This window comes from Ochotona curzoniae, unplaced genomic scaffold (assembly GCF_017591425.1).
Source record: "Ochotona curzoniae isolate NIBS_2020 unplaced genomic scaffold, NIBS_Ocur_1.0 contig_3520, whole genome shotgun sequence".
Taxonomy (NCBI): domain Eukaryota; kingdom Metazoa; phylum Chordata; class Mammalia; order Lagomorpha; family Ochotonidae; genus Ochotona; species Ochotona curzoniae.
Genome location: NW_024465894.1, coordinates 16,218,086 through 16,231,118, shown reverse-complemented (window position 1 = coordinate 16,231,118; position 13,033 = coordinate 16,218,086). Strand labels below are relative to the sequence as shown.

The window sequence follows — 13,033 nt, the reverse complement described above, 5'->3', positions numbered from 1 at the left end:
AGAAAGACAAAGGCAACTAAGGGTCTGGAGTTTCCAGCAGCATCAGAGAGGCTGAATTTCAGAGCAGAAGAAACCCGAAAGTGAAATCAGTTGACATGTGAATGAGGGGAAAGTAGACGCACAAATTTCAGCTGTGAAGACCAGCATACACACAGAGGATCTGTTGGCAGGCACTACGGGATCCCGGGATTGCTTGCCATGCTGGTTGTGCAAGACAGAATCCACCAGAGCATATAGTTTGATTAGAAAGGGGCAATCGTGAAGGAAGAGATTAATACAGGCCAGGGGGACCAGATGATCAACAGGGACAGTTCTCAGGGACAACACAGAGTGGATACACAGAAGATAGACGATCTTTTGGATGGAGAAAACACACTTCCTCTGTGTGGCAAGAGGGATGGAAGACAGGGATAAAGCAGCAGCTGTGACAATTGCTGGCAATGTGTAAGTGCAAAGGTTGCAATTTGACTCTGATCCATCAAGTGTAGGCTGACATCTTTAACTGACAGGGAGAGCCACATAGAGCAGGAGCTCAAAGAAGGCAAGGTAGAAAAAGGAGTAATCCTTCAAACACAAAACTTGTTTGGTTTAAGGTGATAATGTAGGGCAAGTTTTGCACAGATGGGCCTGGGTTAAGATCATAATAATTCCGTTCATATGAAATGTTGCCTCCTGGGAAATGTTAGTTCTAGTCCTACTTCTCAAGTTATTTGCTTCTTCTTGGAAAAATTTTATTTACTTAATTGAAAGGTGCAGTGAAACAGAGGAAAGGAGAAACATGGAGAGAGAGCTTCCTGCTGCCACTGGTTCTCTCCCAGTGTGGCCTCAATAGTCAGGGTGGAAACAGGCTGAAGCCAGGAGCCTAGAAATCCATCTGGGTTTCCCACGTGGGTGCCAGGGACTCAAATACTTGAGTCATCTTCCACTGCCTTGCCAGGAACATCAGCAGGGAGTCATAACTGAAGCTGAGTAGTTGGGACTCCTCTATGGTGGGTAGCACCCCAAGCACCAGTTTAACCTGCTATGTGGCAGCGCCAGCCCCAAATTTATTTTATCTTTGCTGTTTTACTACCTCTGCTTTACTTTGCATTTTGAGAAGGCATTTCGTGTAAGTTTCAAATCTAGACAAATTCTCACCTTGTTCTTGCATTTCTCGTATCTACAAAGATAGTATCTTGCTTTTTTTTCTCAGTATATCCAAACTGAAGATCCAAGTCATCTGAACTCTTCCCTTCTCAAGCTCCTTCTGTCAGTCCTTCCAAATTGATTCTCACTGGCATTCCTACCTTAAACTCTTCCCTTAAAATTGAAACTGCAGCCACACACTATGGTAACAATGACATTTTTAGCCCTCGAGGGATGTCAGTCAGCAAAACAGACAAAAATCACACACAACTTACTATAACGCAGAAAGACAGTAAGAGGTAAGCACATCATTCTGTATACAAGAAGGTAATAAATGGTTTGCATAAAAGAGGGATAATAGACTTAAAGGCAATTGGAGTGTCAGGGGAGCAGATTATAGCTTATCCACAAGGAGTTAGCATGAATCCACGTGACAGCCACAACGGTGTCTGGCACAAACGCCTCTGGAGATTGTTGGGCTGAGCAAGGAACAGCATTCATTCAGTGGGGAGAACAAGGACATAAAACCAGGAGTTACAAGGTCATGATCACGAGAGGACCATCAGAGCATCACAGGATTCTGAACAGAAGTGCGTGATCTGATTCCATCCTATGTCACTCCATTCCCCAAACTGAGTGTACTGACAGCTTGGTTAGTGGTTTCACAAGACATCAGGTGCTATCTCACGTCAAAACATACAAAATGCAGTTCAGAGAATTTCTAAGTTAATTTTTAAGACCGAATCCCTAAAGGAAAAATACTTATCCTCATTTCTACCTCCAACTTGTGCGTTGTGTCTGCCCCATGACAGCTCTGCCGAATCATCAGTACCAATGGGCTTGCGTATCCCATCTAACTAAGGACATGAAAATGTAAAGTACCATCAGGTCAAAGGATTCAAGAAGTTAGAGTTTAATGGGTAGGACACAACAGTGCAATATGGAAACAAAGTGAGGCCAGGCTAATACAGAATGATGAGAGAGAGAGAGACAGAAAGAGAAAGAGAGAGAGGAGAGAGAGAACAGCTTAGAGCACTTAGGGACTTCTTGCCTTTGGGAAGAAGACTCAGAGGACACCCATGTTGGCTGGATGCCTGGCACAGGAAGAGGCTCAGGTGTGGATCGGCACAAACTGAAAGCTTCTGCTGTTCTTTTTGACCCCGTAAGCTGTTCTTACAGGCTCTTCCCATCCCTCCTTCCTCAACACATCCGGGGAGCCAAGCACTACAACTCGTCCTAGTCCCATCAGCTTTGCTTTACAGGGTTCCATTACCTTGGGCCATCTGGCTTAGCAGTGCACAGAGAGTGCAGGTCAACACTGGGAGATTCATAGTGCTCAGGAGAAAGGAGCTCTAGGTCCCCAGGAAGCCAGAACGGTTTGCAGGTAGGGCTCTAAATGGGCTTCTTGGCTGGCCCATCATGGGTGACGAACCAGAGAGGGAGAGAATGCCATGCTGCTCTGCTCTCCAAGTCATTCCCTGCATCACTGAGTGTGCATAACACCACAATGCCTGGTTCTCAAAATGACTACAGGAAACAGACACCTTCCTGGATGATACCATAGGACATGGGACTCCTTCAAGAAATCTTTCTGGGCCTTAGGTGGAATCCACTGTTTCTCTTCTATCCAAGTGCAGTATCTTGTACACACCCACTGGAAGCAGCACACGGGAAGATCCCACTTGTGACAGATTAGCAGGTGACGACCTCCACTAGAGGTGTTTCCTTTTCATTGGCATCATTGCCCCAGTCTGAATTCCTTTGAAAAAAGGAAGACAGCTTTTCAACTGTCGAGTTCATGTGAATTCACTGATTATGAGAATTGGAATAGGAAGAAAATAGGAAACAGATTTTATTGCTGGTTCCTCTGCTTCATTTTCCCATCAATTATCTCTCCCAATCACCATAGCCAATGACAAAAAAAGATATTTAGAAATAAATTTAATGAAATAAGTGGAAGATGAGGAATGCTGGCATTACAAATAGTGTGTGGCCTTCAAGCTGTTCCAAACCGCAATGCCATTCCCAATGAGCTGAAAAATTAAATTATCTAGGAGTAAATTTATCCAGAGAAGTGAAAGATTTCTATGATGGTAATTATTGAATGTCAACCAATGAAATAATAAAGGAAATTAATAAAAGGAAATATATTCCATGTTCATAGATGGGAAAAACAATGTAGTTCAAATGTCCATATTATCCAAAGAAATACACAGATTCAATGAAATTCCCATAAAATACCAATGATATGCCTCATAGAATAAAAAAGACCAATGTTGAAATTCACCAAGAACCATAGAAAACCTATAATAGTCAAAGTAACCTTGAGCAAAAACTGTAAGTAAGTAAAGCTGGAGGAGGTATTTACAGTACCTAGCACCAAGTATACTGTAAAACTGTAGTAATAAGACAGCATGTCCTGGCATAAGCATTGACACTTGGATCAGTGAAACTGAATAGAGAACCCAGAAATTAATCCAAGTACAATCAACTGATTTTGACAAAGATGTTAAGAGCATACATTGGAGAGAAGATAGTCTTTTAATTACACGGTGCTGGCAAAATATATACATAAATAGAGAAACGAAATTAGCTTCCTACTTCTTACCATAAAAAATAAGCTCAATATAAATGGAAGACCTAAATTTTTAAAAACTATTTTCTCCACCAGTCTTCCATTGTAATTTCCTTCATTTTAACAGCAAAAGTAAAGGAAATTAAAAATAAGAAAGAAACTTCTATCTTTTACAAATGATAATTTTCAAAAAGATTTACTTGTTTCATTGGAAAGGCAGATCAGATTTACAGACAGAGGGAAGAGACCGAAAGGTCTTCCATCTGCTGGCTTATTCCTCAGATGGCTACAACAGCTGAAGCTGAGCTGATCTGAAGCCAGGATCCCGAAGTTTCTTCTGTGTCTCCCACACAAGTACCGATTCTTAAGGCTTTTGAGCCACACTCTACTGCTTTCCTAGGCTATAAGCAGGGAGCTGGATGTGAAGTAGAGCAAACAGGATATGAACCAGTGCCCATATGGGTTCCCGGCACTTGAGATGAGAATTTGCCATTGAGCCATCATGCCTGGCCCACAAATGAAATTTTTATTCTTTCCTTCTGTCATATGAACAAGAGATGATGTATCAGCTTCCTACAGTATCAGGTACAGGCAACTTCCACCATTATATTATTCCTAGTTGTATCCTTTTGCCCAGCAGTTATCGGTGGGTTACATTGTCTCCAACATGAGCCTGGTTCATACAGAAGGAAGTGGAATTGGCCAAAAGTGGGATGGTGAGATGCCTCTTGAAACTTTGCTCTCTTTCTTTTAAGGATGTCACCTCCGAAGGATGACATGTTTTCCATCTTTGGCCACTCCTGCACCAAGGTTTGGGACAACTGTCTATACGGGAGCATTGTTGTACCCAGGCGATTGCTCAGACAGAGCCGAGGATAAGAAGAAAGCAATGAGAATGCCAGGATTGTGTTCAGACCTCCGCAGGTCTCACATAACAGACGGCCCTCTGTGCAAAAGGCAGCCCGCGCCGTAGGGCCAGGTTAATGAAGCCTTGCTTAGAACATCACGGTCCAATCGTGTGGACACAGTTTGTGCTCTGGGCACTGTCCCATAGAGTCTAGAAAGGAACGGAACATCCTTACCATGTCCAAAAAACCAGTAGGTACGATGTACTAGATAGGAGGGGTTCAGTGCTTCTAGGGCTGAAGAATTATGAGAGATGATATCAATTTATAATCCCTGAGATACACAGGGACTTGTCAGAAATTCCGCCATCCCAGAGCACAGTCTATGGTTATGAGTCCCAGAGAGACCCCCCTTCAAGGTTCAAATGCTTTCATGTAGGATGCCAGTTGCCCAATTAATTGTTTTGGCCCCAGTTATCTACCTGGTGAATGCCATTTGTTTGCTTTTGATTTAACAAATAGGGGAACACAGGTGAACTCCAAAGCTTACCAATTGGAAGTGATAGCTTGCTATGGTGAGGCAGCTAGTCAATAAAGGAAGGCATTTGTAGTAAAACACTGAATAATTTTTTTGATAAGAAGTCAATGATCTAATTAGAGATATACAGTACCCAGAGGGGTTCCTTCCTGAAGCAGATGAAAATGGGCACTATCTCTTTGACCCTGTCAGGCCTCCTCACAAGCTGGCATCACAGTGCCGGAAGAGCTTGCTGCCTCTCCTTAGGAGAAACGGGCCATGGAGTAGAGCAAACACCGTCTCCTGCCATCCCGGCATGTTCCCCAAGGGGGTTCTTTCCTGTCTCACTTCACATAGAACACGGAAAGTGCTGGCCTTGCCAGGCTGCTTGGAACTGGCAGCAGGACAGACGCCATGCTGTCATTCCTACATGTTCATGAGACTTGAAGAAGTCAGAAGACGGAAGCCTCTCCCCCGGGAGAGCAGGCACCCCAATTGGCATCCTAACAACTAAGTCGAATACCTGCCTAAGAAGCCTATTATTTTTAAGTTTACTATTATTTTAATTTTTCATTTTCTTTTTATTATTGTCTACACAGCTGAGAGGGATGCATGCCTGTGTGAACCTCTGATTAAGGTGGAGAGAATCTGATACTCAGGAAGGTGGTGTGGGGGCATGTTTCAGTCTTTTTTCTCCTATGACCGCAGGGGAGGAGGAGGAGTGAGTTGCTCCTTGCTGTCAAACTACATCAGCACCTAGATATGGGGGACGGTTCTTTGGTGCCTTAGAGACCCAGTGAGGGGAAGAGCACTCCAACGGTGCCACCTGAGTGGTTTTGATAATTTTGAGAAGTCATTGGTTTTGTTGCTCTGGGTTTGAGAAAATCTTTCCAAGGTTCTGCTGATTGACAGAGTTCACCTGTCACCTGCAAATCTAGGAACATGCTGCTACATTGACCAGCAGAACTCTCCAATCTATTCTGCTTTCCATCCTCGAATGAGGCAGTTAGTGTCCCCTCCTGGCCTAGATGAACTGGATGTTATGTCCACAGTGTGTATGTATCTGGACATGCTGTCTACTGCACAGGTGCTAGAAATTGAGGAGGTCCAGTCCCAATACATGTACCCCTAGGTTGGATCACATGTCCCATGATTTTCCAGGGTGGCCAGGGTATGAATCTAGCAAGTCTAGTTGGGAAGTCTCCAAGGAACCTAACCTGGGGTGACCTCAAATGTGACCTTTTACATGTGCCAGCCAGTGCAGGGTCAGGCTCTATCTGTCACCTGCTCCAGCCAACATACATACCACTGGATGCAGCTGCCAGCTCAGTTCTTGTCCCAGCCCCATCTCTCACACAAACCAACAGGTGCTACAGCTCATCCCAGCCAGCCCATGAAAGACCCGGACCTCACGCTTACCAGCCTATTTGGCATGTGCCAGCTGGTGCTGTAGTCTGGCATAGCCCAGCATTCTCCCAACCTCAGTTCCTGCAAGTGTCAAGGGGTTTCCTGTCAGGTGAGTTCTGTGGTCCAGCCTGGCTTGTCCCATCACCACACCCAGCTCTCTGTGCGAACAGGTGGGTGCTGCAGTCCCACAGAGGTGAGCCACAAGTCCCCTACAGAAAATGCTCCCAGATCTGGTTGTCTTGCAATTCTAGTGGGTTCTGTGGCCCAGCCAGATGTGGCCCACCTCCTGCTCTATCATTCACAGGTAGGTACTGCTGCCTAGGCCAGCCAGGCATTCCTCCCAGCTCCAGCTTTTGCATTTGTGGGTGACAGGCAATATTATTTCATCCAGCCCAGGTCTTCCAAATGGTCTGCAGTGGCCCAGACAAGCCCTCTGGCTTTCCCCTTGGCTTGGATGTGAGGGACTGAGCAGAAGGTACAGATTTTTAGGGTGAATCAAGGAATGCCTGTGCAGATGGGAGCATGAATGGGGTGCAAGGAGGACAGGATCTTTGCACTAGGCTGGTAGTAGAAAATCTAATGGAGTAGGCCAGGAGGGAGGCAACCATGGAATTAGGCTGACCCAATGTTTTGCAAGAGATTTGGTCGAGCAATGCCTTTGTGGTTGATTGTACCTGAAAGCAAAATTAGTTGACCAGTGCTCACTTGGCAGTGCATATAATGAAATTGGAATAATACAGAGAAGATTAACATGGTTCCTGCACAAGGATGACACACACATTTGTGAAGCATTCCATATTTTAATATCTATTTATTTTAATAAAATAAAATTATTCTTGGAATAGAAAATTAGTTGAATATTGGAATTGGAGTGAGGAGAGGTTGGACATGAGCTAATTGTTGGGTTTTGAAGCTGGGTGTTTGTTTTAGGGAGCTTGATTAATGTTGTTTATCTTGAAACCAGGGCTTGGATGGGAATAGGTTGGAGGTAGGATTTGGAAAGGCAGGGTAGTCTGAAAAACCCTCCAGACAGAAGGAACAGCCTCTAAAAAAACAAGTCAAAAAATTAGATTAATGGTTTGCCAAGATCAAAAGTTGTTTATGAGGCCCATGTTGGGACATGGGAGGAGCAGCTATAAATGAGATGACCAAGGCGAGAAGATGCTTAGAATGGACTTGTATAATGGTTGTTGAGGTCATGGAAAATGTTTACTTATTAGTGAGACAGGGAGAAAGAGCTCTTCCTCCCACTGGTCCATTCCCAGATGTCTCAGTGGCCAGACCTCCCATGTAAGTGACAGAGTCCCCAGTACTTCCTGAGTGTGCACATGTTGCCTCCTGTGTTTACATTAGCAGGAAGAATCAGGAGGTGGGGCCCATCATTTGAAGCAAGGGTAGAACAGGATGCACAGTGCAGGATTGCCTTCGTTCACGAGGGCTGCCGTCACAAAGGACCACAGACTGGGTGATTTCAGTGACAGAAATTTATTGTCTCACAGTGCTGGTGGCTGAAGGTCCAAAAACAAGGCAGCGCTGGTCTTGGTTTCTTCTGAGACCTTTGGCCTTGGCTGTGGACAGTCCTCATCTTCTGGGTCTCAACATGTTTTTTCTGTGTGTCATAACCATTTGCAAAATAATTACATCCTAATGTATTTTAATAGGCAAATCAATCATGGAATCAGGCACCACCCCAAAATGACCTTATTTTGTTTTAATTACTCCTTAAGAGACTCTATTTCCAAAGTTAGTCACATTCTGAGGTTCGGGACTTTAGTACTTGAGCGTATAGGTTTTGAGAGGAGGGTGACAAGATGTACTCCATATAACAACAGCAAGGAAAGACTATGGCTACGTTGGAACAGCAGAGGAGGGGCTGGGAGCAGGTGCCACAGAGGTTGACTTGGAAGGTCTGTGTGGTTGGCATGTGTGTAAGAGACAGTGGGCAACAAATGGGCATCTGTGATGTATTTTAGGGGTGTGTCATGAGTACTTGGATTGAGAGCTACTTTCCTGATTCCCAGGCTCACTCCCATTTTAGAGAGTCAGGCTGAGGCCAAGAGTGGGAAGACGACTTAAACAACATCCTGTGAGTGCATCAGAATCTCCTCCGCACCTTTCTCACTCCTTTGTGTCTATAGGTCTGACTCTCTAAGACTATTCAATCCAACTGTGACCATCATTTCTCTTGCTAAAGATATATACAAACACCAGCTCTGCGCGTGGCTTTGAAGGGCTTTCTGCAGCCATCCATGTGATGTGGGCTAGGGATCATTGTCTTTCACTGGACTCTGAACTGAGACGATCTTCAAAGTGGGACCCAGGATAATTTGTCTGTGTCTGGGGATATCAACTAGGACTAGGTTCAATGCGTGTTTGAACTACAAGGGGAGTGCAAAGATCTTTTCACTGCACTTTCTGCATGAAGGAAGTTGCTCTGGATAGTAAGATTTGAGTAAAGCTCCTCTTACAGCCACGGATAATCTTCCACTCTCACAAAGCACAGGGTCTGAATGCAGGCACTGTGAGCTTATGGTCCCACTGCTGAACCTGTTATCTGTGCCGTTTTTGGCAAGTCCTTGAAACTGCCTTCATTTTCTCTTCAGGCAAAGAGACCCGGCGTTGGTTCCTATCTCATGAGGCCTTTGTTGACACAAAGTAAGGTTATGTATGGAAAGGGTCTAGGTTGAAGCCTTATAGGTGCTAAATTATCGGTGCTCACTGAACTTTCAAAAGCCATTTCTCCTTCCCTTGGTTGGGTCAGGAACGGTGGCCTTCTGTTCTGTTGGGTATGTCAATCTTTGGTTATTAAGTGTGATTAGCATCTTGGGCTAAGAGACAAATTAGAAGAATGAGACCAACAAAAGAGTCTAGAGTTAAATTAATAGAGGAGCAACCTCGGGCCCACACTGCCCATGCATGTAAACTCACCAGGAGGAGATGTCATATGAGAATCTGTGGCCCAGGTACACCTGCCATTAGCCTGCAGTAAGTCCGATATTAAGGTTACTGGAAGCACCTAGACAGAGATTCAGGAGTCAGGTCCAGCTCTTATAAAGTCTTTCAGAGCAACTTAGAGTTGTTGCGCTGTGGCAGGGTAAAAGCCTAGCTATCCTGACAGCTGTAATGGCATTTTCAGAGAATGGAGGACCCACAGGAATCTCAGAAGCAGGCAGGTGCCTCAGATAGATGTCTCACTGACTCACTAGAGTGGCTATGAGCTCATAAAGCTTAAACAGTTATGTAGGTAGCCTCACTTTTGTCTTTGTTCTCATATCGTGACAGGTGAGCCTTTTCTTTGTCGATGCAACAGGACCGTTTCCCCATACATATTCCTTTCTTCTTCTCATTGTCTCTGCATGACTTTCTGCACTTTCCAAGTCCGTAATAGCACTTTCTGAGCCATCCTTCTATCAAAATAGACAAAGACATAAGTTACAGGAAAAAATACAACCTTACTACGTTGAAGATGCTGTCTATCACAGTAATAACAGAACACTGACCTTGACAGGAGAAAGCCATTTTGGAACGCTGTCCAGCTGTGTGTGTAGAGCGCTTCCTGCCAGTCTCAATGTCCAGCTGACACAACTCGGTGCCTGCCTTTCTCCAACCAGCCCCACTGAATTTTATTTACATGGTCTCCATCTTTCTAAGTAAGCCACTTTCCCTCTCTCAGTCTTCCCTCCACTGTAAAGCTAAGGGCTTGCCAAGCAATGGATCCAAGCCTTGAGGGATTGTTTATTTTCTGTATTCACACACTCAACAACAATTTGTGCGGTTGCATGTAAGATACCACAGTCTGTGTAACAGATTCTGGGGCTGGCATTGTGGCATAGCAGGTAAAACTGGCACCTGTAATGCTGGCATCCAAGTTCCCTGCGAAAGTGCCTGGGAAAGCAGCAGAGGACACCTTAAATGTTTGGGCCCTTGCACCCACGTGGGAGACCCAGAAGAAGTTTCTGATTACTGGCTTTAGTTTTGCCCAGATCCAACTGTTGTGGTCATTTGGATAGTGAACTACCAGACAGAAGATCTTTCTCTAACTTTGCCTTTCAAATAAAAAAAATAAATCCTCAAAAAATCAGAGTGTCACAGAAATTAAAAAAAAAAAAATTAACAGAGGGTCCAGCACAATGGCTTAATTTGCTAATCCTCCCATTGCATGTGTTGGGGTCTTATTTGAGTCCCAGTTTGTGTCCCAGCTATCCCATTTCCCATCCAACTTCCTGCTTGTGGCCTGGGAAAGCAGTGGAGAATGGCCCAAAGTCTTGGGCCTGCACTTGTGTGAAGACCCAGAGAAGGTTCTTGGCTCCTGGATTTGCTCTGGCCATTGCAGCCATTTGGAGAGTGAACCAGCAGATGAAAAATCTTTCTCTCTGTCTCTCCTTCTCTCTGTAATCTGATCTGCCTTTCCAATAAAAATAAATAAATATTTAAAAAATAAAAATAACAGATCCCACGCACATATCTTTCCCCCAAACTCCCTGACTGGGACAGAGTTTCCTATTCTGTCTTTCTCACCAGTGTGTTCTTACTGGAAACATTAGCATGCTATTGGTTCTTACTTATCCATTCTAATACTTTTTATGTCGCTATGCTTGTTCTTTTTCCAAAATGTCCATTACATCTGCAACTTTACTCATTTATTCCAACTACCCTCACCAACTTTTAAGGCAGGCTACCAGTACCCCAAGGATTCTCCTTGAAACACATCCTTTGACCATTAGAACAACAACTGAGTTATTGGCAAAGACCTTGAAATGCTGATTTTATAAAGGACAGTTAATAGTGAACATCCACAGGTAGTACATGGTAGTATTCCCTATCTGGTGGCAAGCCAGTCAAATCATTAGTTTTGACCCTAATTATTCCATCTGTAATCCGGAATCTTCTACTCTAACCACAGCTCCACACTTGGAACCCGTTTTTTCGTATCTGTAGACATCAACTTTAGCCTCCACAGCTGTCATCACATGTTCTAAGACAGGGGTAGGATGCTTCTTCCCCACCTGCTTTACAGGCAATAGTGATGGGCTGACTTGTAAGACTGGTTCCCGCCAGAGGTGGTACAATCTGGGAGTGGGACTGAAGTGAGAGCTTTCTGGGGAGGGGCTCTGTAGTTGGCATTTGAGGTAGAGACATCAGGGTACAAGCATTGCTTCAGTGTGTGGAAGAGCCTGAATGTGACACACCCCGGTCTCTGCAGGTGCACTCCAGTTGCCTGGGAAGGAGTATTCATTTTGAGCCATCCCGGTGGGCTCTCCACACTCCCATGCACACTCTATTTCCTAATGACTGTTCCCACCCTTCCCCCCCCCCCCGCCCCAAACCACCACTCCCTTCACCCCTACACAGTTCTAATACCTGGGGCAGTCTGAGCTACCACCACAAGGACAGCCAAGGTCAGGAGCAAGAGTTGCAGGTGTCCTGACAAATGCGAGGAGCGACCTGGCAGCATGCTGGAGGACAGCGCAGGCTGGGTCCACACTCAGCACTTTATTGCTCTGGGTAGAGATGAGTCATGGGCAATAAATTAGAGACAGAGAGGCCCAGCACTGAGAACACAGCACCAGCTTGAAGGGCAGTGCCACACACTGATTAACTCGTGTTAACCATCCTACACAAAATATGCCCTGGGAAGGCAGTGGCATTCATGCAGGGAGAGCACTTACACAGGTCTCTGGTCTTGAGGAAAGAACTGACCCTACCTCTAAGAGACTCACCTGGCCTTTTTCTTTGGAGAGTTCCATTATCTCTGTTTTCTGCTGCCTTTTCTGCATTATACTTATCACAATGTATCGGAACTACTTGCTCTTCTAGCTCATCCTTCTGAAGAGACTGAAGTCCTCCAGGTTAGTGGTCCACCAACAGGGACAGCCTGTCATGTCTGGTTGCCCCGTGTGCAGCAAGCACCTGCTGAGAACCCCCAACAAAGGAACACACCCATGGCAGTGACTTGTGTTCTGATAGGCCTTGAAATCAGCGTAACTTTTAAAAAAAGAAAATCTTCTCATTGATTTATTTTCATCTTCTTTGAAAGGCAGAAAGAGACAGATGGTTCATTCATTCCTCCAAATTTCCACAACAGCCATGGTGGGCCGAGCTAAAGCCTGAAACCCAGAACTCAATCCAGGTCTGCCACCTGGGAGACCGGGATCCCAGCACTGAAGCTGCTGCTCCCACTTGTCTCAGGGTGTGCATGAGCAGGAATGGAAAGCAGAGTCAGCACTCGAATCAGACCATGTTTTTGGATGTGTGGGTGTCCCACAGGCTGCCTTCCCTGTCACACCAAATGCCCACCTAGTCCCAGAGTTGCTATCTCCCCTCAAAGAAAACGCAAGGCCATACAGTACAAGGGAATTACCCAAAGCTACACTGTGAGTGAGAAAGAAACAGAGGGGCTGGAGGCCACACAGCCCACCTTGTGATCTGGTTTTACTCAGTTCTGCATCTTTTTTTTAATTGATTACATTGCATTATGTGACACAGTTTTATAGGCACTGGGATTCCCCCGACCCTTCTGCAAACCCTCCCCCCATGGTGGACTCCTCCACCTTGTTGCATTAC

The 13,033-nt window shown here is 45.1% G+C and overlaps 2 protein-coding genes and 1 non-coding gene across 3 annotated transcripts in view; 1 reads left to right on the top strand and 2 right to left on the bottom strand.

Moving 5' to 3' along the window:
- Positions 1-2,456, bottom strand: part of DEFB125 (defensin beta 125) — a 39,934-nt gene extending 37,478 nt beyond the window's left edge. Inside the window, exon 1 of the mRNA XM_040981254.1 lies at positions 2,399-2,456. Coding sequence (XP_040837188.1) covers positions 2,399-2,456 — 58 coding nt within the window. The remainder of the gene's footprint in view (positions 1-2,398) is intronic.
- Positions 2,457-7,168: 4,712 nt separating this feature from the next.
- Positions 7,169-7,272, top strand: LOC121157524. Its single transcript, XR_005884046.1, has one exon. It is a non-coding gene; the product is annotated as a U6 spliceosomal RNA (small nuclear RNA).
- A 2,172-nt stretch (positions 7,273-9,444) lies between these two features.
- DEFB115 (defensin beta 115) lies at positions 9,445-11,924 on the bottom strand. The gene is made up of 3 exons (XM_040981253.1): positions 11,831-11,924; positions 9,724-9,876; positions 9,445-9,485 (listed from the first exon to the last, which is right to left on the bottom strand). The coding sequence occupies exons 1-3, from the start codon at positions 11,922-11,924 to the stop codon at positions 9,445-9,447; spliced, it is 288 nt and encodes a 95-aa protein (XP_040837187.1).
- Between the last annotated feature and the right edge of the window lie 1,109 nt (positions 11,925-13,033).